This window comes from Microchirus variegatus (genome assembly GCF_963457635.1).
Source record: "Microchirus variegatus genome assembly, chromosome: 13".
In the NCBI taxonomy this organism is placed as follows: Eukaryota; Metazoa; Chordata; class Actinopteri; order Pleuronectiformes; family Soleidae; genus Microchirus; species Microchirus variegatus.
Window position 1 is genome coordinate 20,062,224 of NC_139814.1, and position 23,896 is coordinate 20,086,119.

At 40.5% G+C, this 23,896-nt stretch overlaps 1 protein-coding gene across 1 annotated transcript in view; it reads right to left on the reverse strand.

Moving 5' to 3' along the window:
- The window catches only part of myo1g (myosin IG), a gene marked incomplete at its 3' end in the record, with an annotated part of 37,981 nt that overhangs the window by 8,269 nt on the left and 5,816 nt on the right, over positions 1-23,896 (reverse strand). The window contains exons 11-20 of the mRNA XM_083899550.1: positions 23,139-23,209; positions 18,673-18,747; positions 18,397-18,529; positions 16,329-16,495; positions 15,541-15,748; positions 14,821-15,044; positions 13,791-13,935; positions 11,673-11,777; positions 10,911-11,024; positions 6,128-6,285 (exon numbers count right to left, since the gene is read on the reverse strand). Of these exons, the coding sequence (XP_083755676.1) occupies positions 6,128-6,285; positions 10,911-11,024; positions 11,673-11,777; positions 13,791-13,935; positions 14,821-15,044; positions 15,541-15,748; positions 16,329-16,495; positions 18,397-18,529; positions 18,673-18,747; positions 23,139-23,209 (1,400 nt within the window). The remainder of the gene's footprint in view (positions 1-6,127; positions 6,286-10,910; positions 11,025-11,672; positions 11,778-13,790; positions 13,936-14,820; positions 15,045-15,540; positions 15,749-16,328; positions 16,496-18,396; positions 18,530-18,672; positions 18,748-23,138; positions 23,210-23,896) is intronic.

Here is a 23,896-nt window from a genome sequence, read left to right on the forward strand (position 1 = left end):
AATGATTCAGTTACACCGAGAACAACTGCTTTACAAGTCACTAGTTTGTGTCTTTGTGTCGCGTAGAGAACCACGTCACGGCAGTTTCATGCAGCCGTGCTATGACGACTTCTACTATACTACAGTAATGGAAAATCATACCAGACCGAGTAGAGTTGAGCCGTGTCGTACTGTGCCAGAACTTTATAGTGAAAAAGCGCCATTTGATTCAGACAGAAAATCAACAGATAGATTGAGGCAGGACTCTGTGGTTTAATGGGGAAAAACCAGTGAACCACATGACCGAGCCAGCTTTTATAGACGAGTAAATAGGTCAGGTCTTTATATACATCCACCCCAGGTTAAAAGCTGTTGCCATAGTTACAATCCATATGATGAAAAAGTGCACAGGCTCTGGTTCCGTGCCATGCATCAGGAACCAAAGCAACAGCCACATCAAAGCGAAAAAAAAACAAAAAAAAAACTGACATAAATGGAGAGAGAGGGGGAGTAAATGGAGCGGGAGGTCGAGCAGCCTCTGCTGTCCTGTCACTGCAGCCAGCAGGACTGTCAGAGACACCAACACATCGAGGACAGACACAGAGGGAGGGGGGAAAAGAGGGGAGGCAGCAGAGAAATGAAGGAGGCTATTTCAGGCTCAGGATGACGCCTTCCACGACCTAAAAAAAAAGTGAATTTAGAACAGAGACGGACAGGACGATTTTCGCCGCGGCCGACAACAACCTGACAAACTGTTGACGTCCTTCAAGGTCGAACAACTAAGTCAACAAGTTCTTCTCACATCAGTAGCTGTGTTTATACGTGCGTGCGTGTTCTTGTATTTGTTACCCAACCCCACTGGACCCTTTGTCCTGGCATAAACACTGACCTTGTCAGGACCAGTAAGTCCTCATGGAGACCAAACAAAAACCTGGTCCTGATGAGACAGAACCTCATTTCTGAGGAACAGGTTAAATTTAGGAGTAAGATTTGAATTGTGGTTATGGTTAAGGTTAGGGATAAGGCTTTTTTTAGGCTGTTAATGGAAGTTTATGCAGTGGGTTAGTGTGGGCGTTCTTGTATTTATTACTTAACCTCACAGGACCTTTTTCCTGGCATGAACACTGACCTTGTCAGGACCACTAGTCCCTCATGGAGACCAAAAATATGGTCCTCATGAGGCAGAACCTCATTTCTGAGGAACTGGTTATGTTTAATGAATGGCTGTTATGGTTAAGGTTACTGTTACGCATTAACTGGTTATGGATCAAATTAGGGATAAGGCTTTGGTCTTTTCTGTCAATCCTTAAAAGGGCTTTTAGGTAAGGTTAGGGTTAGGGTAAGGGTTGGGGTTAGACCCTTAGTTGTGATGGTTTAGGTCTACGGGACGCATGATAGCTATGACGTGTCCTCTCTAAGACATAAAAATTAATTTGTGTGTGTGTGTGGTCACTTCCCTTTGGGAGTTCATTAAAGCCACATCACAAGACCACACTAACATATGCTTTGAGGTTAATGAAATGATGTTGTTTTTTCTGAGGGTGACCCAGATGATTTCTATTAATGCAGGTTTTTATAAAGAAGCAGAGGAACTGCTGGAGAAGAAGAAGAAGAAGAAGAAAAGAGGAAACGTTTTCTACAGCAACAGAATAAGAGTGATGCTCGACATCACAAAAATGGAACGCAGCATTATTTTCTTCTTCGTTGTTGCAAGTCAAACTTAACTAATGTGGACTCTGAAAACACATTTTTGATTAGTTGTGAATTTTATATTTTATATATATATATATATATACTCCTCTGGCCCACAGCTCATAAAAAGAATATACATTTAAAAACAGACTCATAACGTCCCCATATTGACTTTTTAAGTAAAGATTCCTCCTCAATCTTTAAGGTTGAAGCAGATCTTCCCCGAAATCCTGTCTGTGCTCCCCCAGCTGTCCCAGCAGATGGTCCATGAGGCCGCCACCCCCTTCCCAAACACACACACACACACACACACACACACACACACACACACACACACACACACACACACCATTCATGGTAACAGTTCAGACTGATCCACATGCAAACAAAGGTGTCCCTGTATGATCTTTTAGATTTTTGGTTCTTCACTTCGACACTAAATGCTGTAGTACATGTGCCAGGCCTGTGTGTGGCGCTGTAATGATGTCATGGAAACGGACCAAACACAAGAAGAAAACGGCGACAAAGTTGGCGACAACAAATGAGAATCCCAAAGTCGCATATTGTTTGTACACAAAAACACAAGGGTGAGGTTTTGACGTTTTTCACTCTGGGAATGAACCATCAGAACACTTTTTCAGATTCTCCTAAACTCACTCCCATGTGTCCAGTTCCTCAGAAACACGAGGACGTACAGGAACGAGCGACAGATGAAGATAGAGGAGGGACGTGTTTCTGTCTTTGAAGTCACCGTTCTACCCCGTGTTGCCTTCACTGACCCAGTTTTTTGTACAACAAACAAACTGAGCCACTGCCACCAAACATCTTCTCATCTGTAAACACTCCCACATCAGGCTCTCTCATGTTTGAATTAGAGCCATTCAATTTAAACAACAACAACAACAACAACAACACGAGTCACAGTCTGACTTCACTCTCCGAACATCACAAACAAAAATGACGCCCGTGTGACTCGCCCGTGATCTGACTTCCTGACAGAAGGAAGCACAAGAGGAGTGTGTGTTTGAATCCTCCTCCTCCTCCTCCTCCTCCTCCTCCTCCTCCTGCTCCTCCTGCTCCTCACACACTTTCACAGCTCAACCCTGACATTGTCTCATGAGTCTGCTTTTAATGAGTAGCTCTGTGGAGGTCACAACCCCCACCCTCCGCCCTCCATTCACCGCAGATGGCGGCACAAAGACAGGCGGAGAGCGGAAGCTCGCTCCTGATGGTCGGCTCTCCTTCTCTGACACCCGACAAACACCGGCCAGAGCCGTGCAGCTGCCGCTGCTGCTGCAGCAGCCTCTCACACAACATTCTTTCTCATAGACATACTCTTATCTTTAACCCAAACCCAATTCTAACCCTAAAACACAGTCTTATCCCCAAACAGGCCTTTAAAGTTGTGGGGAGCAGAAAATATCTCTTCATTTTCACAAAATCTCTTCACTTCCTATGGTTTATATGTCAGTTATGGACATATCCTAATTTTTTAACCTGACCTGACCTGACTTCATCTTTCACCTAAACCCACTTCTAACCCTAAAACCAAGTCTTAACCCTGAAAAAGCCCTTTAAAGTTGTGGGGACCAGACAAAATTACATAAGAACACACACCCACACACAGTCTTGTTTCAATGACTTTAGAGGACATTACAGTCATTTCCTGGAGACGTAACCTTAATCATAACTAGTACTGGCTGAAATTTAACCTTAACTCTACCCTCATCCTAACATGCCTTCACCTTGAAATTTATTTTTTTATGTTATGGGGACTTTTTGTCCCCATAATGAAGATATGTCCCCATAATGTGAGTGTGTGAGCAAATGTAGGTCCCCACAAGTAATACCTGAAACACACACATTCTTGTATTTCTGTCCATTTTAAGACTCTGCATTGACACAGAATAACCAAGGCTTTATCCCTTACCTTAACCATGACCAGTTAATGCCAAACCCTAACCCTTAACTTCACCAAAATTCATATTTTATCCAGAAAACTCCACAGAAATATGGTTCTATTTTATTATTTAATTTAGATTTTATTTACTTTATGGTTCATGCTTTTATCAGTCCCATGTTAAGTGATTTCAGACTTTTTTTATTATTATTATCAAGGTGGAATCGGAACAGGAATTCCATTCGCCCTCAATAAAGTCACTCAAATTGTGGTTAAAATCAGGACGTCCACATTAACCTTTGTTTTGAGTTTTTTTTTTCATTTACAAATGTTTTAGCGACTACTTATGTAGTTTATTTCATGTTCAGTCATATTTATTGCTGCTTCCAAACTTTATAAGTAGTCACTGAAGTGTATAGTGTTTCTAATTTTGTAATCTCGCCTGAGTGCTCAGAGACAACAGATGCAAACTTGAAAGTATTATTATTATTATTATTACTAAAACAAACCCCTCAAGCTCTATATAATGACAAATGGTTTATGCCATTATCACATGACCCACGTCTGTGTGTCGAGTCTATTTTGGATTTAATATCTTATATTATTTACTTTGTCTTAAATGTCAAGAGTCTGATCTATAAAGTTAATCTATCTATCTAATTATCACAGCATAAAAAAGCATAGATTTGTTGTTTTTGGGCTGAAACACAATGAAAATACACAAAATGAGCACTGATGTGAGTTTGTTTACTTTTTCCTCTCGCTCTCTGCGTCACCGAGTGTGATTCGTAGAGGATTTAAAGGACTAATACTTAGCGATGCGTCTCAGCGGGCTGGACTTACGACAACTTGCCCACGCTCACCGATTATCACCGCAACCCAAACAGCTCTGCTCTGTGTGAGAACTTGCAGGTTGCCCCATTCAGATCCAGCTAAAAGTGGGCGGAAGTGAATCAGATTCATAAACAGCGGCGACACAACAGGTTCGCGGCGATAAATGCGATAAATGTCAGCGTGACTGATTCATTTCACGGCAGTTATTCAGAGAAAAGGCGCAGACGGCGACAACTATGACAGTGATAAATGCCAAGAATATGATTTGTGTAATTGTTATGCTGCGTTAATAGACCTTGCTTTTCTCCAAAGGCCTCTGACCAGCGACAAAGAGTATAATGCTGCGTTGTTTGTGCATGTGGCACAAAGAGCCACAGGGCTGCTGCCTGTTTTCTTAGCGCATAATCATTTCACCACCTGATGTCACCAATTAACTCCTCTGTTTCTTTTCTAATCAGTTCAATCAGCTACTGGAGAGTTTGATAGTCAGGGAAATCTGCATAACAATTACTTTATTAAAACAAAACTCAGTCATCGATGCAAGCAGGGCGTTTAAAATGTGTTGTGAATGACCACTTTTAAATTCCACTTCAACCACCAAAGATTTTGTCATGACAGCAACTAACAAAGGGTTTTAAAATTAAAACTAAATAAAAAATTGAAAAACTGAAAAACACTGGTTAACCTGACACCCCAGTTAAAATACCCATAATAACACTGACGTGTTTAGACGCACACGTCACAGCAGCTGAAGTCATCACAGCTATAACAGTGGAAAAGACTGTGAAACTTTAGCTTCGGTGTTAAATTCCATATGAGCATTTCATGTCAGTATTCAGTACCAAAGCGGCCGTTTTAAAAAAGTGACTTAAAAGCATGTCACTACTACAAAACAGAGTCAAAAACCTTTTATTTACAGTTTTTTTGTGTGTAGATAGCAGGTTCAATAGCTAGGCTAAATAATCTAGCTAGATAGATCGATACAAATAAACAACAAGGTTGCTAGGTAGGTTAGCTTAGATAGATGTGTTTTTTTTGTAGATAGCAGGTTCAATAGGTAGGCGAGCTAATATAGATAGATAGATAGATAGATAGATAGATAGATAGATAGATAGATAGATAGATAGATAGATAGATAGATAGATAGATAGATAGATAGATAGATAGATAGATAGATAGATAGATAGATAGATATTTTAAGTTTGTATGAAGTACTGATAGCGCTAGAGCCAACCAAAATCGCTGTTAGTGCTAACATGGCTGCCAGCGGAGATACAGGGAAAAACCAATTTTAGTCACTTAACAAAAAATCTGTGCCTATTTTTGCCTACGATAGCTTAAGAATAGGTTTGTCGCTTCATCTAAAGTCAGTCAACCGCTCACATGTCTGCACCAAAGTCCATAGAGAAAATCAGCGATTTTACAACACAACTGCTGCTTTAATCAAGTGTTAAAATGTATTATTTTTGACTTTATTGTTTGCAAATCTGATTCAAACTGATCAAATGAAGCAGCATTAAACACAGATTTTCTCTATGGAGTTTGGTGCGGGCGAGTGAGCAGTTTACAAAGAACAGTTTCCATTTTGGAAACAGCTGCCTAACATAGCGATAAAGATGTGTCACAACATAGATTATTTTCTCTCTAGAATAGAGAATATGATGATAGTATTATAAAGTAGTAATAGTAGTAGTAGTAGTAATAATTGTTGTTGGTACTGACCGTTTAAAATAGTCGACCAGCGCTCCCACCAGTTCGCCCACTCGGTCCTGGTTAGGGCACAGCTCCCCTCGCTGCAGACAAAGCAGTACATCATCCTGTGTAGACGTGTGTAGCGCCACCATCTGGTCGACCCCGCTGGTCACACTCAGTCCTGTGAACTGAAAGTGAGAAACATGAGAAATGTGAGTGTGTGATTCAGATTCATAAAGGTGTCTTATTATCACAATGCTACACAATGTGATATTGGTTTTTGAGTTCACTGTTCGTGTTCATGCCTGACTGAGCAGCGATGAAAACACTGACACATCAATGAAAAAGGAAAATAAAAGACTACGACGATATAAAAACTGGCTTTTAATATGTCTTAATATTTGCAAATCACAATACAATCACGGCAAGAGCAAATTTGTCTAATTTACAGCTGTAAAACATAATTTTGAATGAGTAAATTCATTATTTCCAAGAGATGTTTAACAGGAATAATAACATTTGATTTTACGCAAGTCATTTCAACCATGCACATAAATCTTAACTAATAGGTTGAGAAAATTCTGCAAATTTGTTTTGGGATGCAAAACATCTCCAGTCCACTGCATTGTATAATAAAACAACATATAATGCACAGGAGCTGCATGTAGGCTAAGAGATACTCAGTGGTATACATATACTGTACTTAAAGAAGTGCCAGAATTTAATTTGTTTAAAAATGTCAGGGATTATCACATCAACGTATAACACCGGTGAATTTAATACAGTAGAGCACCGTATATCCTGGATATAATAAAAAACAATAATAATGCATGAATGAAGTCAGCGGATTATATCTGCTCTCCGTATGTAGAGTGAGAGGAATTGCGCCCACGGTACACGTGAGGTGCAGCGAGGGGGAAAATCATGAGGTGTGACCCAGTTAGAATTATGTATGGATTTAATGCGGCTGAGAAAACGTGAACGGGAGAAAGGTGAGGGAGTGCGAGCGAACGAAAGAGCAGGGAAAAGAGAAAGTGGAGTGTGCCAGAGATTCTTAGAAAGACAATGGGAGTTCAGTCAGAGTTATCTAAGCCTCTTAAAGCCACACAGGTTAATCCAGCAGTGACGACCGTGTACAGGACGTCCCTGCTCGGTCAAGGCCAGAGTCTCGCCCTCGAAGTGACATGAGAAAAAAAATGATGAAAAAAAAAAAATTGACATCTCGAGTTTCAAAGTCAATATCTCGAGTTTCCCAAAAATTATTTCAAAAAAGAAAAAAAATGTGTCAATTTTTTTATTTTTTTTTTAAATCTCGAGTTTGAAAGTCGAGATCTTGAGTTTCCCAAAAAAATCAAAAAAAAAAATTCATAATTTTTTGGAAACTTGAGATCTCGACTTTCAAACTCGAGATTTCAAAAATATTATCCAAAAAATGATGAAAAAAATACTTGAAATCTCGAGTTTGAAAGTCCAGATCTCGAGTTTCCCAAAAAAATATTTAAAAAGCAAAAAAAAATTGGTTAATTTTTTTTGTTTGTTCTTTCTAAAATCTCGAGTTTGAAAGTCAAAATCTCAAGTTTCCCAAAAAAAATGATTTAATTTTTTTTTTCATAATTTTTTAACTAGAGATCTCAACATTGAAAGTTGAGATTTCAAGTTTTTTTTTTTTTTATCTCATGTCACTTCAGGGGCTCTGTACATTTCTGAGTAAAAAGTAATGAGAATAATTTTTGAACATTATGTTTGTTGCTTTATTCATGGCTTTTATCATAAGGAAAGTGAAGTCTGTAAACTGCTCACTTGCCTGCACCAAAGTCCATAGAGAAAATCACCAATTTTACATCACAGCACACAGGAGTTGTTGATCCACTGCTGCCTTAATCCATAAATTCACATATATATATTTGACTTTGTAGTTTAAAATCCTTAGAAATCAGATTTATCCGAGTGACTTAAACTAAGTAACTGGGGCAGCAGTAAACTAGCAGCTCCAGTGTTCCAGTGAGCTAAAAACACAGATTTTCTCTATGGACTTTGGTTCGCGCACAGATGTCGATGTGTATCGTATTGTTTTTCCTGTCAAACATGAGTTCTTCTTTTAAAAAATTTTTTTATATCCAGTGGATTTAAGAAAATCGGTGAATTAGCATCACTGTGACACTGCACGTTTGGTTCTGAAACACCTGACCGTCCAGCAGATATATGATGGTCAGATCTAAAGAATCAGAAGCCATGTTCAGTGTGTGTGGTCATGGCTTCTGTGCGTCTTTACTTCCCTGTTTCTGACCTGCATAAGACTCATACAAGGCTCCGTCTGAGCGGCAGAGCTTAATGGCAGCAGCTATCTTTAGTCGCTCCGCTGCTGCATACTGATGCTTTTTAACCCTCTGGCGCCTTTTTGAGCCATTTCCTTCTTCCTCTCCTTCTTTCTGTGCCTCGCTGGCGTCCAGCTGTGCTGACTCATTTCATTAAGTAGGTGTTGCTGCCTTTCCTTTCTGCACTAATGCAACATTTCAACCTGAGAATATCTTCCCTCCAACAGCCAATGCACGTCAAGCCACAGCGAGGGACAATTTCATGAATGGAGCGACACATAAAAGACAAACCACATGAAATGAGAGAAAGATCAGCATTTAGATATATAAATATAAGGAAAAGAGACATTCAGTGTCCCTTAACAACCATATAAGTATATTAAAGTGGAACTTCACAGGATTTTTACCCTAATTTAACAGCTTCAGAATCATTGCTATGGTTGAATGTCTTGTTGTTTAAGAGGCCGCTGTGACATTGACCTTTGCTGAGCTGAGTTTTTGTTATGTTCTTTTGTCGTGAACTACACATCAAAACAAACACTTTTATTTTGAAATTGTGAGCAATATTATCCTGGATATTTACAATTGTACAATATCATGATGGATTATCAAGATACAATATTAATCACTGAACAGTTCATTTTTTTTTCAAATCTGTTGAACTTTTATCGCCCCCTACTGACCAGCCTAGAAGTTCACTGGACCTCCAGGACATTTTGAGTTTGAGGCCCCTGTAATCTTGTAGCACAATAGTCACAGAGCATATATGTATTTACAGCTCTCTCTCTCTGTGGACACAGTTTGCTTTAATAATAAACTGCTGAACTCACTAAATGGTCAAGATAATTCCAGCTTCTCTTGAACTTCTCTGACATTTAGTCCCTGCTGTCCTGTTTCCATCAAGTAAAGGGGGGAAAAATCATGACGAAAAAGCTATTTGAAATGACCTGAAAGGATCAGATTAAATAAAAGTGTCATCTACCATCTTCACTTTTAGTCTCCTTCAGTAACCCCCATGAGAACCCTGATCCAGTTTCTCAGATTAGACCATAAAAATTAGCCAGTTTGGCCCCAGACGACAGAAAACCTTCAGACTAGTTAACTCAACACTGCAGCATCACGTATACACGTATATACACAATAACATCATTGTGCTTTTTCTCTGGGTTACAGATGAACGGCAGAGACTCAGGTTAGAGTTTGGGGGACAGTGAGACTGTATGTGTGTGTGTGTGTGTGTGTGTGTGTGTGTGTGTGTGTGTGTGTGTGTGTGTGTGTGTGTGTGTGTGTGTGTGTGTGTGTGTGTGTATAAAGGACATCTGGGATGAAGTACAGCACACGTCTGACCCACATTAGCAGCAGCTGTTAGGAAGTGGAGCTGCTATTTGATGCCGTTTCCTGTTCATTAAGAGCCATATTTTACCTTTTTTTAATATTTCTTCTTATTCAACATCATGATTTAAATCCCCTACAGTAACCAAAACTACACGGTTTTATAGTGAATCCTCTTGACAAGAACCCATGGATCTGATTTAGAAATTTTGGAATAATTGTGTATACTGATGAACCAGGGTCAAATACAAAAGCCCTATTGTAAAAAAACAAACAAAAAAACAGCCAAATATTCAGAAAGTGATTTAAAAGTTCTTGTTTTAAGAAGAATCTGCCAACGGGGGAAGCAAAACTTAAAGGTGCCATATGTAAGAATGTGGCCAAAAACGGTTACTACATTCAAATTCAAAATACCAAGGTCTTTTAGGTTTCGTTTTTTGACGTAACTGGCAACCCGTGGTTGCTCAGCAGCTGAGACTCTACTGACTGCAATGATTGGTAGACGGCGGTAGGTGGCGCCACATGCCAAAACATGATTTCAAAACATAAACATGATTTGCAGTCTGCAAAATATATATTTTTTTAATGCAAATATTTTGTCTGTACTGTTGTTGTTGGTGACTTCAGTTTGTTATATGAACATTATTCCTGAGTCTCTGTGACATATTAGGAGGATTTTATGGCCAGTTGCTTTAGATTTATTACATAATGCACCTTTAAAACTAACAGACCGTAATGTTCCTTAAGAGGAGGAAAAACTGAGGCTAAAAACTAGACCAGGTCAAAATGTAAAGAAATTCTGTCGGGTCAGAAATGTTTACTTAAAATAAGTTCTACTTAAATTGCTTAAGCTGAATTTAAGAATTTATACATGGAATGTCTCATACACACACACACACTATTCTGTGATAGTGAGTTTTAGCTTGTTACTGGTAATTAAAGCATATAGTAAAGCTTATTAAGACAAAGTCAGAGATTTATTTTCTTAAAATTAGAAGATTTTTCTGCTGCCCAATATTATTATTCCTCTTACGGCAAAAAATAAGACCAATATCCCAGAAATGAGGCAGGGCAGAGTGAATATAATCACTGGTGACTCCCGACAAGCATCACAGATCAGTGTGTGTGTTCCATTTCTTTGTGTTTTCTCCCACTCGAGTACTCACTGCGTCTAAAGGAAGCTTCTTCAAAACCTTGTACTGTTTCTTCGGCTCTAATTTGTAGACGCACTTGTCGGTGACGAGCACGCAGCGATCTGTGCTCCTGTTGAATCTGTTCACCTGCGAGGGAAAAAAGGAAGATCATATAAGTACAACTGATGTGTTTTCTGTTTTCATTTAAAGAGCCGTTGTTTGCTGCTTGTGGAAACATCTGGGTTGAAATTCCGCGCGGAGCCGCAAACACACATGAACAGCAGAGGGCGAGCCGAGCCGCTCTGGTGTTTCCGTCACTGTTGGTTCTTTTATTCCCGTTATCAAAGCCCACATTTCTTTAGATGTTTTAAATCTAAAGCTTCACTCAGAACGTAGAGAACGCCTCGCGCTGCACAATCCCTGATAGAGAGAATATGGCCATTATCATCTCCAGAGATTATAAGAGAAGGTTCATCAGGAGGTGAAGTCATCAGAAAAAAGGCTTTGGCTGCCGTCCATGGAAACAAGGATGAGTCTTAAAGGTTAAGATAAGTTTAGAGATGAATTCATACTTGAGTTTCTTTCATGATTAATCCTTTGATTTTTTTTTTCTTTTTATTATTACTCTCTGAGAGGGTTTTATTCACTGCTGCTGCATGAAATGTTGAAAGATGAGCTCGTACAAGCACGAGGGGTTGGGGGGGAAAAAAAAGTGAGAAAAACATCCCAACAATAGAGAAGAAACTCCTTGTGGCGACAGAGCAGATATTTTCTATCACTGTGTTCTTTTCCCACCTTCCTGCAGAAGCTGGAGAAGAGGACCTGACTGTACTCGTCCCTGTTCCTCAGCTCCTTGGACGCTCGGATGAAGCAGGAGCTGGTCTGAGGACAGTCTCGTACCTGCGGACATGAAAGACCGTCATTATCACATGACAGTTCAGACGGCGTCAGATGGCGAGAATCGTCATTAGTCGTAAAACTCCCCGTGACCTCCCTCAGACTCTCTTTTTATCGCTGTAATTCCCTACGTGGAAGATCAAAGCCTCGGGGCCTGGAGCTGCTGTTACCAGACACGGCGTTTGACACGAGGGAGCAGGGAGGATGATACTGGAGCTAAACTGCCTGATGAGAAATACAGTCACGGACGGCGGAGGAAGAAGGAAATTTAAAACCGTGTCATAGTCTTGTAGAGCCGTCACGATAATAACGTCCTAAATCTTCTGCGGCAGTTTCTCCTCACAGCTATTTTACATTCAAGTATGTAAACGGAGGACACGGAGTGACCCGGCTGGACAGATGAAGCTAAACTACAACGTAAAGACAGATTTGTCTACGTGGGGACAAAAATAGTGTCGCTCAACACTTCGGTCGGATGTCACTCACCTGAACAGTCTTATTTGTTTTTTCTCTTAACATTAGGACGTAAACATCTTGTTGCACAATGTCCAACTTTGGCAAATTTAGGGGTTGTCCACACGAAAACAAGGCTAGGTCAATGTGCCGAAGTTTTATTTTTATCGCGTCGGCATTTCATCCATTTTTTTTGTGTAGCCAACTTTTTTTTTATGTAGCCAACATTTTATTGTGTAGCCAACGTTTTATTGTGTAGCCAACGTTTTATTGTGTAGTCAAAGATTTTTTTGTATAGCAAACGTTATATTGTGTAGCCAAAGTTTTATTTCCTAGCAAAGTTTTTTTGTGTAGCCAACGTTTTTTATTGTGGAGCCAAAGTTTTTTTGTGTAGCCAACACTTCATTGTGTAGTCAACGTTTTATTGTGTAGCCAACATTTTTGTTTGTGCAGCCAACGTTGATGATGAAACAATGTCGTCATAGTTCCACCTCTGTCTCACACTGGCTTTCTCTGTCGCCGCTATCTTTGTCTTCGTTATCATCGTCCTCCTCTGGAGATCGTTTGGTCTGGTGTTACAGCACCACATACAGGCCTGGCATATGTACTACAGAGGTTTGAGCATTTGGAAGACATTTCCTGAAATGATGGCGTGTTTACAGGAAATTGTTTTGATTGGTTTAACATACATCCAATTGTGTACAGAGGCTTTTTGATCTACATCCATTGGTCAGACCCTTTTCCAGACCTTTCTGGTGTTAGCCAGGCTACAATACGCCACTTCAGTGCGGATAAAGACACGATACAATACAAAACTTTTGCGGATTCTCCTAAACTCGTTCATGTGTATGGGCCTCTAACTTCAAGTCAGTTGTTCAAGTCTCATGGTAAAAAAAAAAAAAACACAAAACGTCTATTAAAACTGATAGCGTGTCAAGTGATAAAGTGTTAAACAGCCACCTAAATACAATCCAGGGCGTCCACGTGCTGCGTCACACGCACTTATCTATAGGTCTTTGTAGAATTAACAAAAATCACGTGAAGTTGAAGCCCAGAAGGAGGTCAGGCAAGTCATGGATCATGTGACTGAGTAACGAGGAGAGTGACTCAGGATTGTGTGGCGGTCATGCTCACAGTCCCCTGAAGGCACCGCTCAAGCCTCCGGCCACCAAATAACCCCAGATTAGCTGCTAAATGAGCCCACTGTGGGATTCATTAAAACAGGCTGTGTTCACCAGCACCATCCTCCTTTCATTTCACGCCGTTTATTGCGAGTCCCGTCACATGCGCCGCATACATTCACAACGACAACAGATGATTTTCTGTGATTCTATTCTACACTGCGAGGTCATTTAAGTCCTGCTCCCTGTGAAACTCCCACCAGGAGGCAGGGAAAGTCCAGTCCACTGGACAAAAGAAGGTGAGGACAAATATGACAAAGATTTGCTGTTGTAAAGTAAATAAAAAGCTCACATCAATTAGAAAATAAAGCCTGGATGACTTAATAAAGTAAAACTGCATTAAAAACCACACTGGAACCCAGGCTTCATCTGATTCTCTTACGTTGGCCAGGTAGTCCCTCTCCCAGGCTCGACTGACCCCCCAGTCTTTCCTCTCTCCGCTCAGAGCCGTCAGAGCCGCCACCTTGGCCCGAACCTCGGCTATGTCAGACGGAGGGATTTTCTTTACGATCTGCCTCGCCCACCACCTGACAACAAGGGACGAGAAGCAAAGAGTGTGCTGCGTGGGCGAAATAATAAATCAAAAGGTGCTGTACAGTAGGAGCTCCAGGTAAAAATAAACTTTATCTGCAGAGCCACAACACACTATCGATAAAACACACAACAGCTACAACAGCAAAAGACTAATTCCAGCTACAGTTGCAGAAAATGTTTTTCAGTACTTTTTAAATAATACTTCCAGGTGATTTTTCTAAAATATGCCTTTTTTATGTTTTTGTAATGGTTCATACACAAGTATGGAGAAGCCAAAAAAAAAACTCAAAATACATTATTATTATTTATTGTATCTGTATTAAGGAAACACAGTAATACATGTCATAAGTGCTACAGAGACTAATGTAGGCTAAGCTAAGTGCATGCTAGCTGAAGTTTGAAAACGCAGCAGCCATGCTGTAATTTGTCCCAACACAGTTAAAACACAGTTGTTGTTTTTTAAATTTTACATTAAATGTAATGAAAAATGAAATAACATTTTTATTACATTTTTCATGACATAAGAGCCCTCCAACTTCCTAAATGTGTTTATTTTGTTCAGCTGCTGTGCTGTAGATGCACATGTAGCGCTGTTTGCATGAGCTAGCATGCTATCACATGCTCACGCTTTTGCTGTCTATCTTTTTCATGACCTAAAACAGATTTATTTAATATTTTTAATTGTATGATGTTATTTTCACATTTGTGTATTTTATTGCCTAATGTGAGCTTTTATGTCTTTTTTTCTTCTTCTGTACAGCACTTCTACTTTATCTCCTTGTTCAAAGCTGATTTGTGCTTTGTTTGGATTAAAAATATTTTTAAAATATTCTTGTGAGTTATTTATGGTGTTGAAGTTCCCTTTAATAGGGTCTGACCTGCGATGCAGCATGACAGTATTGCTGTGAAACTGGGACAGAGCTGACGGCGGGGTCGGCCACTCGACGCTCTTCCCGTAGTCGGCCATGTTTCGCACATTAGCGAACCTCTGCGCCACCTCCAAGAAGTGAGCCTTGACCTTGTAGCGTTTATAGCAGCCCATGATGGTGTAGATGGCCCTCATTCTCTGGCACCTCATCCGAGCTAAAGCACCACGCCAAACCTACGAGTTTTGTGAAAAAGAGGGACGCGTTAAAGAGAAGGACGACGTCCCGCTGAGTTGGAGACAAATTTGCGCTCCGGTTATAGAATCAGACTGTGCACAGTCATCAAAGTAGGTTAAGGAAAGGAGAAGGATTTCTCACTGAGCAAGCAGAGTAATTGACTTTAATGTAACTATACTCTGGATCTCATTAATTCTCCCAATTATTGTTACAGGAAATTAGGATTCACGCTGGCAAGATGAATTTCAGTGAGTCATTACCAGGAGCCACATATTCATGAGGCTGTGGGGCAATCTGCCATCTCCATTTTTAAAACCCAGGAGCCCAATGTTTGAAAGTGGAGGAGATAATGTTGTAGATGATCAAATTAAGTCTCTGTGACGATTAATTCTGTCTGTCACATGGATACATGCCCATTATATTACGAGCGAAGGTTTTAAGGGAGGGAGGGATTCGAGATCATGTGGAGGACGTAAAGAAATGATGGTAAATTACCTTCTGCAGGAAAAGCACCAGGATGGGGATGAGTGTGGCTCTCTGCTGTTCCAGGGTGAAAAGAGAGCGCGGCGTTCGGACAAACAGCTTGGTGTGACCGTACGCCACGTCGTCCTGGAAACCATGCTGGGTGACGATGGCCTCCACCGCCTCCCTGTCGGAGGCCATCAGGTGGTTTGGCCAGGTGTACTCGCATGTCATTTTATACCTGGGAAATAAGTCATCTTTTATGAACAAAACAGTGCTACTCAATATCTTCGGTTTACTCTACAAGGGTAAAAGTAAAAGATGTCATACAATTACTACTTTGAAATCAATTCATTATGGTTATTTGCATTACAGCAATCCACATTTTCTTGTGCTCTTTTTAATAAATTATTTCCACAAATTATGCCATCTGAATACACCTGGAGTGCTCTCTGAAAGATAGGTTTTTCTGCATCTGTGCATAAAGACAGATTTTAGCCACGAGCAAATAAGAGAAAGGTCATCTGGTTTCACTTTATTATGTAAATTCTCTTTAAAAATCAGTGAACAGCATCTAGTTTGAACTTTCTCTTTCCTAAGGTTAAAAGAGAGGATCATGTGTAGCAGGTCTTCATTGTCAAATGATATTTGTTCAGTCAAAGAACTTCCTTATATACTTCATTCATAATTCCTTAAATATCCCTAATTTGAAGATTTGACTTGATTTCCATGATTACTCCATGTATTTCCTTATAATTATATATGATCTATAGAGAAGACTGAAGACGGAGCTGAAATCCTGAGGAAATTCTGTTTCTTACCGCTGCAGGAAGCGAGCGTAAGGCTGCCTGTAGGCGAACCCGGCCCTGCGAACCCTCACGTTCTCCAGCAGGCCGAGGTACGCCACCTGGTGCTGGCAGCGAGCATTGTCAAATAGCACCGGCGACTTCACCTCGTTGGGCTTTATGCAGCGCACATAGTACGGCTCCTAGAAGACAGAGGAAGGGAAAAGCAAAATAACTGAGCATTTACGACAACTGTTCAATCATCATCAACTTAGCGCTAACTAACTTTTATAATTAAAACTAGGGATGAGCTGATTCGACACTTCAAAATCACTGGATAGGATGTTGGAATGATGAAAATGTGAATACAAGCCTATATATCACATGCTTCATGATGCACAGACATGTAAATAAAAATCTGGATTTTCAAGAAAGAAAAATAAGCTGAATTTCAGGGAAATTATTTTTTGCCTGAAAAGAAAAAATAATCTTTGCAAGCAAGTTTTGTACCTGAAACATCATTACCGTCAGGAAGTGGTAATAGATTTAAGATGGTTTTAAGTATTCAAACCATTTAATTTAAGGATTATTTTTCTTAAAACAAGAAACAATCAATCAATTTAAGAATATTTGACTGTTGCAGTGATCAAAATGATCTGAATGGGGCAAAAAAAAACAACACAAAAAATATGGTTTCCTTTCATTTCTCCTGAGCCACAGCAGGACAAGATAATACAACAGCCTGACAGCAGGCCATCCCAAAATAACAGCAGGAAATGTCAGACTTCAGCCAGCGAGATGAGGCCAGCAGAGGTGAGCAGCAGCGGCAGCAGCACATCCTGTGGTCTCCCACCTCCTCCCTCACTCACTCCCTCACTCCAGACTCCACACAGTCAGACAGGATGAGGACAAGCAAACCTACAAAAAGTGTCTGACACCAAAAACACGGCACACGGCCACATGTGCGTGTTCCTTCAGGACAGCTGCTCACTTCCTCACACACACGCCATCATTTCATGATGAGAGGAACAAAAAGTCGCAGAGGCACGTCGGCCGTCTCAGAATAGACCATGACTCAGACAAGATCGGCTTTTAAGAATCATGTTGTTGTTTTACGTAACCTTTTAGAGGGGTTCTTAGGGATTATCTTGTTGGTTTGGCCTTTATACTGCTGCACTTTACTTTATTATACATCTCTCTTTTTCACTCATTTAATTACCTCCTTCTAACGAATATATTCTTTTGTGAGAATATTTTTATCCGAAATTGGTCTGTGCTTCTATCTTGACTAAATGTCATTGTAGCAAATGAAGTATCTGCATAAGATGCTAGCTAGCTAACACAATGGATAAGTTTCACTGTTTTTTTTTCAGCCACTGACTCGAAATTCATATAATGTGATTACGTGATATTTAAATACCTTGTGTGAATGTAATAAAGTGTCTTCTACTGTACATATAGTAGACATTGGAAGAAAAACTAGCCAAAAGTGGCAGTTAAAGGTGCCATATGTAAAAATGTGGCCAAAAACGGTTACTACATTCAAATTCAAAATACAGAGTTTCGTTTTCTGACGTAACTGGCAACCCGTGGTTGCTTGGCAGCTGAGACTCTACTGACTGCAATGATTGGTAGACGGCGGTAGGTGGCGCCACATGCCAAAACATGATTTCAAAACATAAACATGATTTGCAGTCATTTTTTAATGCAAATATTTTGACTGTACTGTTGTTGTTGGTGAGTTCAGTTTGTTATATGAACATTATTCCTGAGTCTCTGTGACATATTAGGAGGATTTTATGGCCAGTTGATTTAGATTTATTACATAATGCACCTTTAAGCACCAATAGCTGGATGCTAACTGCTGGATGTGATACTAGTAGCAATCTTAAGGGCTGAAATAACTTATTGTGTAATACCTACCTACCTTGAAAGCCACAATAGGCCTACCTAAACGTTTTTTCTCAACTTCACAGCTCTCACATTGTCAGAATCAACTAATAAAGAGCTTTAGTCGATCTAAAAATTGCAATACGAACATGTGCAGCTTCCCCTCTGAGGTTAAAGCAAGGAAGGAAGTCAATCATGAAGTGAAACCACTGACCTTGCAGGCCAATTTATCCACCAAGGCCACAATGGAGTTCTTGAAGAGGGTGGCGGCGGTCAGAGGTCGCTTCGTGACCTCGGTGATGCCCAGCTGACCATCTGGCCACATCTCCTTCAATACTGGGTTGGAACTAGGAGAGGGAGCAAGAGATGGAGAGGATGCTGTTAACTGGGCTAGTGAGAGGGGGGGGGATAAAAACTCTCATTTCCTCTTAACCCAGTTACTGAACTGTCAAGAACAACATGATTAAAAATTTGAGAATGCATTCAGCACCTGTTGTACATAAGACGCTTGAAATCTTGGAACAGCAGGTCCTTGTTTTTGTCCAGAAAGCCCTCGACGGAATATCTGGAACAGACATAGAGGGCGAAAAAGTGAGCGTGATTGGACAAAAGTAGTTCAAAAGAAGGTGGGAGGCCTCGCTGAAGGGTCCTCAGACTAAAGCAGAGGTGTCCGGATGCTACAAGTCAGACAGAAAACAAGACCGTTTGAAAAAGCATGTCTTTAAAAGGGTCACCATCATGACCCACTAACTGACTGTAGTCTGCACCGGATGATTCACGGGCCTCAGGCCAGAGGATTAGAACTATAGTCATGCTGCTTAGATGATTTACAAATTAGGAACATGGTGAAAAATGAAAACACTTAGTTGTCGACAAACTAATCTGAGCGGCTGATTCCAAACTGCCCGCGGGAGAGAAAGGCTGCTGTTGTACAAACACTTCCTCAAATCCCTTTATCTCACTCACTTACATCTCACACAGTGTAAATACTTTAAATAAAAAAATTAAATTGATCTTTTCATCAGACACTCTTCTACTGAAGCACAACACAAATACAGTAGCCGAGTACTCTATCTGCAGTTTAATATTTGTTCAAACATATTTAAATATTGGAGAATTTTACTAATTTGGGCCTTAATATTTGCTTCAAAGAAAATTTAATTTAGAAGCAAGTTAAAAGCAAGTTTCGGACATGAACGGGGTCCACATATACATATATATGTTCTTGCCGTTCATATATAACAAACCCAGTGGGAGATTGTCTGGGTCAGACGCTTTCACACCTTCACAAGCTGTTCTTGCTGTTCTCACTTGGACATTTTCTGCAAATTTAATTAAGGAGTTGGTAAGAGAAGTTCTGGAAAATCTTTCCAAACTTCTGTGCGTGTTTGAAAACGGCTTATTTCCCAATGTCAGCTGAAGTTGTCTCCTGGATGGATGGATGGATGGATGGATAATACTCTTAAAACTTCACTGCCATAGCGTATTTCTTGGGGCATACTTTTAAATATGAAATATTTCCTCTTACATTCAAGCCAATGCACCATGGGACTCTATGTCTCGGTATAATGGTGTTTTGAATCCCTACATTTCCCCTGCTGCGCACAGGAAGTGATTTATTTTATGTCGAGACTGACAGAGGCATGGATAAAGCGCAATGGTAAAATTGAGCTATAATGGCTATTGTGGCTGGAAACACCAATAAGCCTCAAGAAAAGTTTCAGGAACCGATCAGTTTGATGCTTCTAGCAACTGAGTAGCATAGGGGTGGGGGTGTGAGATCACCTATGGACATTCGTCATGTAGAGACCGGGGGGCGAAGTCCCATACTCCAGGTATAGGTTCAGTATAGTATGTCTTTTTTTGTATTTCCATTAGAAATAGTACCAAAATAACCAGCCCCATTCCTTCACTTGGGGTACCATGCAAAAGGGTGTGGTACGATCCGGACGGTTCCAACCACGACAGTCAGCCGATTGGGCGACAGAAAAAGTCACTTCCTTTGCGATTGGTGTTTCTTCAATGCCGTCTATTCTCATACAAAGTTTGATGGGTTCCGTTGTGTTGGTGCAACATCACGCTATACTCTTAGAAATAAGGGTTCCGAAAGGGTCCTTCTACAAGGGCTGAGGTTCTACCTGGAACCATTTGCTTCTGAAAAAGGTTTTTTCAAGGGTTCTTGGTAACACTAATGGTTCCAGTAAGAACCATTTTGATCCAGAGAACCCTTTTAAACCACTTTTAAGGGTTTTAAAAGGGTTATTGGTGGAACCCTCCAAAAGGGTTCCAGGTGGAACCTTTATAAAAAGGTTCTCCTATGACGACAAGCCGAAGAACCTTATATGGTTCTACTTAGCACTTTTATTTCTAATGAGTGTACGTGGCCATCGTGCACAGCGCACACTCCGTCTATTAAGTGAAGGTACCGTTTCTGAGTTGAAAAACACAAGCCTGACCCAGGACTTTACCATTACAAACTGAACCGTACCATGATGGAAACATAGCACTACAAACAAACAACACGTCACAGTGTCTCTGTTTGTGTCTGTGTCCTCATCCGGAAGCAGCGGTTGTCCATGATGACGGATGTGTCCCCTTTGGACACCACAACCACCGGACCACATTCTGGGACGCTCGATGAAGGAGCGAGCAACAAGAGCACACACTTCAACAACAACAAGCCACAGCGCTGGTTTTACAAGGACAGGACATTGGATGGAACAGGACTGACAGGACAGGACAGGACAGGACAGGACAGGACAGGACATGCGGTGATAAAGGCAGAGGCTCTCCAGAGACCTGAGGAATGATTTAGAGGGAGGTGTACTCATGTGAAGGTCAAGGTTGGTGAGAGGGGAGAGTCAGGTGACACAAAGATGAGATTTCTTGTGATGCGGAGTTGTGCAGCATAAGGGACAGTGATATATATCTAATGGCCGGCGAAAGTGCTGCATGTGCAGGCTTTAATACTGCAGGGAATTAAGAAGGTGAGCGTTGCAGTACAGGAGAAGAAACAGGAGGAGGAGGAGCAACAAAGTAGGTCAAAGCTTGTGATGGTGCAGTGGTGTTTTGGTGAGAGGAGGAGGAGGAAGAGGAGGATAGGATGGGACAGGCGATGATGGGGGGGCGTTGCCGTCAGAAAGCAGGGCATGAGCGGTGACAGCTCAGCTGGAGTGACCTCAGATGTGGCCCGAGATGAGCTGAATCTGCCCAGTGATGAGGACAGGTAGTGACAGTGCTGAACATCTGTCATTATCGCTGCAGGTCTGTCACACACGCCCTTATATGGGCCGTCAGGTTCACAGTGGTGGAATGTAGAGACAAGTACATTTAAAACAACGACAAGGGGGAAATAAACCTAAAACACCAACAATAACTATTTTGTCCACTTGGAAATTATAGAAATATAGAAATGAGAGAAATAAACAAAACAAATGGTACAGCCTTTACCATCCAATCAGATCTGTGTTCTATTCTACTCTTTTTGCTCTGTTTTTGGTCTCTACCAAATCTTGAGGGAAGTCTCCGACTCTGAAATTTGGAAAATTGCTGTTCATTTCTCAACAGTAAAACGTCTAGAGCAGGGGTCACCAACGTGGTGCCCGCGGGCTACCAGGTGCCCGCGGGCAGCCAATACGGTGCCCGCGGGCTCACTTCACTTCACCTCACTTGCATGTATCCGTATGATCTGTCAGTAAAATATCTTTGATATTGTTTATAAAAACTGGTAATCGTTAGGAGTAAGCACTGGAAGGAACGTGTATGCAGTTGAATGCATAATATTAATCATTTAAATGGTAAACAAACAAAAAAATATTATATGGTAGCCCTCCATATTATTTTTTACCCTTAAGGTAGCTCTCTGACTCAAAAAGGTTGGTGACCCCTGGTCTAGAGCATCCAGACAGTGGATGGTACCTGTTTGAGCAGGCAGGACACACTTTGTTGTCCACTTTTGGACAATAGAAATGTAGAAATGATCATCACTTATAGTCCAACCATTACTATACATTCAGATATAATCCTATTCTGGGTTGTGTCTGTCTGTGCAGAAGCCTGCTGTGTTGCTAAAGGGAACACAGAAATGTGTTTTAACTCTTTCTGGCAAATTTAATTGGCCTAAAACTCAAAGAGAAAGAAAGAAAAAGAAAAGGATGACCTGTGCACAAAGCAATGCTTGGGCCCTAATTTGCAGCAAAAAAACAAAACAAAAACCACAATAACAATAATTCATATTTTCAGTACGAGTATGTGAGAGCTACAGTGTATGAGCTTCAGAAATGGATTGAATTTGCAGATTGTTTGTGTGCTTGATATCATGAACCCTGCTCGAGTTCTTCATGATTGCTCCATCTCAAAGAGCCAAAGATTCTCTCATCAGCTGCCTCCATCCCTCCTCCTCCTCCTCCTCCTCCTACTGCTGATTCCATGTTCCCTTGACACATTAACATCCTTCCCCTCTCTAGACTGAGGCCAGTACACGTGAGCATTGAGGATCGTCTTGCCCAGAAGTCACAGAGGGTGACTGACTGCTGACTGTTGGCCAGGAGGCCCCATCTGGCCTCACTGCCACTTTAAAATCCACTGAGCACATTAGGGAAGTGGAGCATCGATGGAGGAGGAAAACACACACACACACACACACACTGTTTCATCTCCACTCAGTGACTCATGAACAGAAAAACCACAGACTTCAACACAAATTACTGTACTTTCAGAAAAGGATAAAAACTAAAATGTCTCATTTATCAAACAAAAACAATCACAAACCTTGAATCTCAATCTCAATATTAATAAAAACCATAATAGTTTTATCAGTATTTCTTCACATTCTCGTATTAATCTTAATAAACGTTTGGATGAATAATTTACAAAATTCATCCCACGGTGCCCCTTCAATAAGATTATAAAGGTTTAGCCTCCAGCATATGAACAGAGCGTGTCTATGAGACTCACGTGACGTCTCCAGCGTAGTGACGAACACGAAAGTGTCTCTGGAAGTCCATGGTTTTGTTAGTGGGGCTCAGCTGGAAATGAGGAGATGGTGTGAGTGTTAATAAAGGGGAAAAATCTCTCATTGAATGTATTTTTAAATCACAAACATGTACAGAAAACAACACAGATGTTGACCTTAAGACTATTTGTAGCCACTGAATTATTTTGAATTAAAACATCTTTATTTCAGTCTATTATATATTATATGTATATTCTCTTCTATGTTGATGTGTAAAAGAAGTCTGAGCTCTGAATATTAGAGAAACTCTGCTCTCTACTGGCAGCAACACAAAACTGCACCTGGGTTAGAGTCACACTTATTTTTAACTTTTGTGTATATAAAATGATAATCAATTTAATCGAATAACATCTTTTCTGAGACACATACAAAAAAATGTACATATTTTTGATTGTATTATTTAACTTCACAAAAAAAAATCCCATTATTTCCTGTATTGAGTAAATGTTCCATGAGGATGACTCAACATTCAACATGACACAATTTGCAAATGTATATTTTTAGTTAGTTATTTACTTTCACGGTTCAGCTCATCATAAGTCATTCACAGTGGACTCCGTGTGTTTATGACCTAAAGTGCGTCTAATTTGAGGTGTAAAACAACTTGAGGATTGTTTTGAAATCTGTCACTATGTTTTTTCGGAAAACGGTGACATCTGTGGCTTTGGCTAAAAATAAGATTTACCCACTTCTGTTTTTT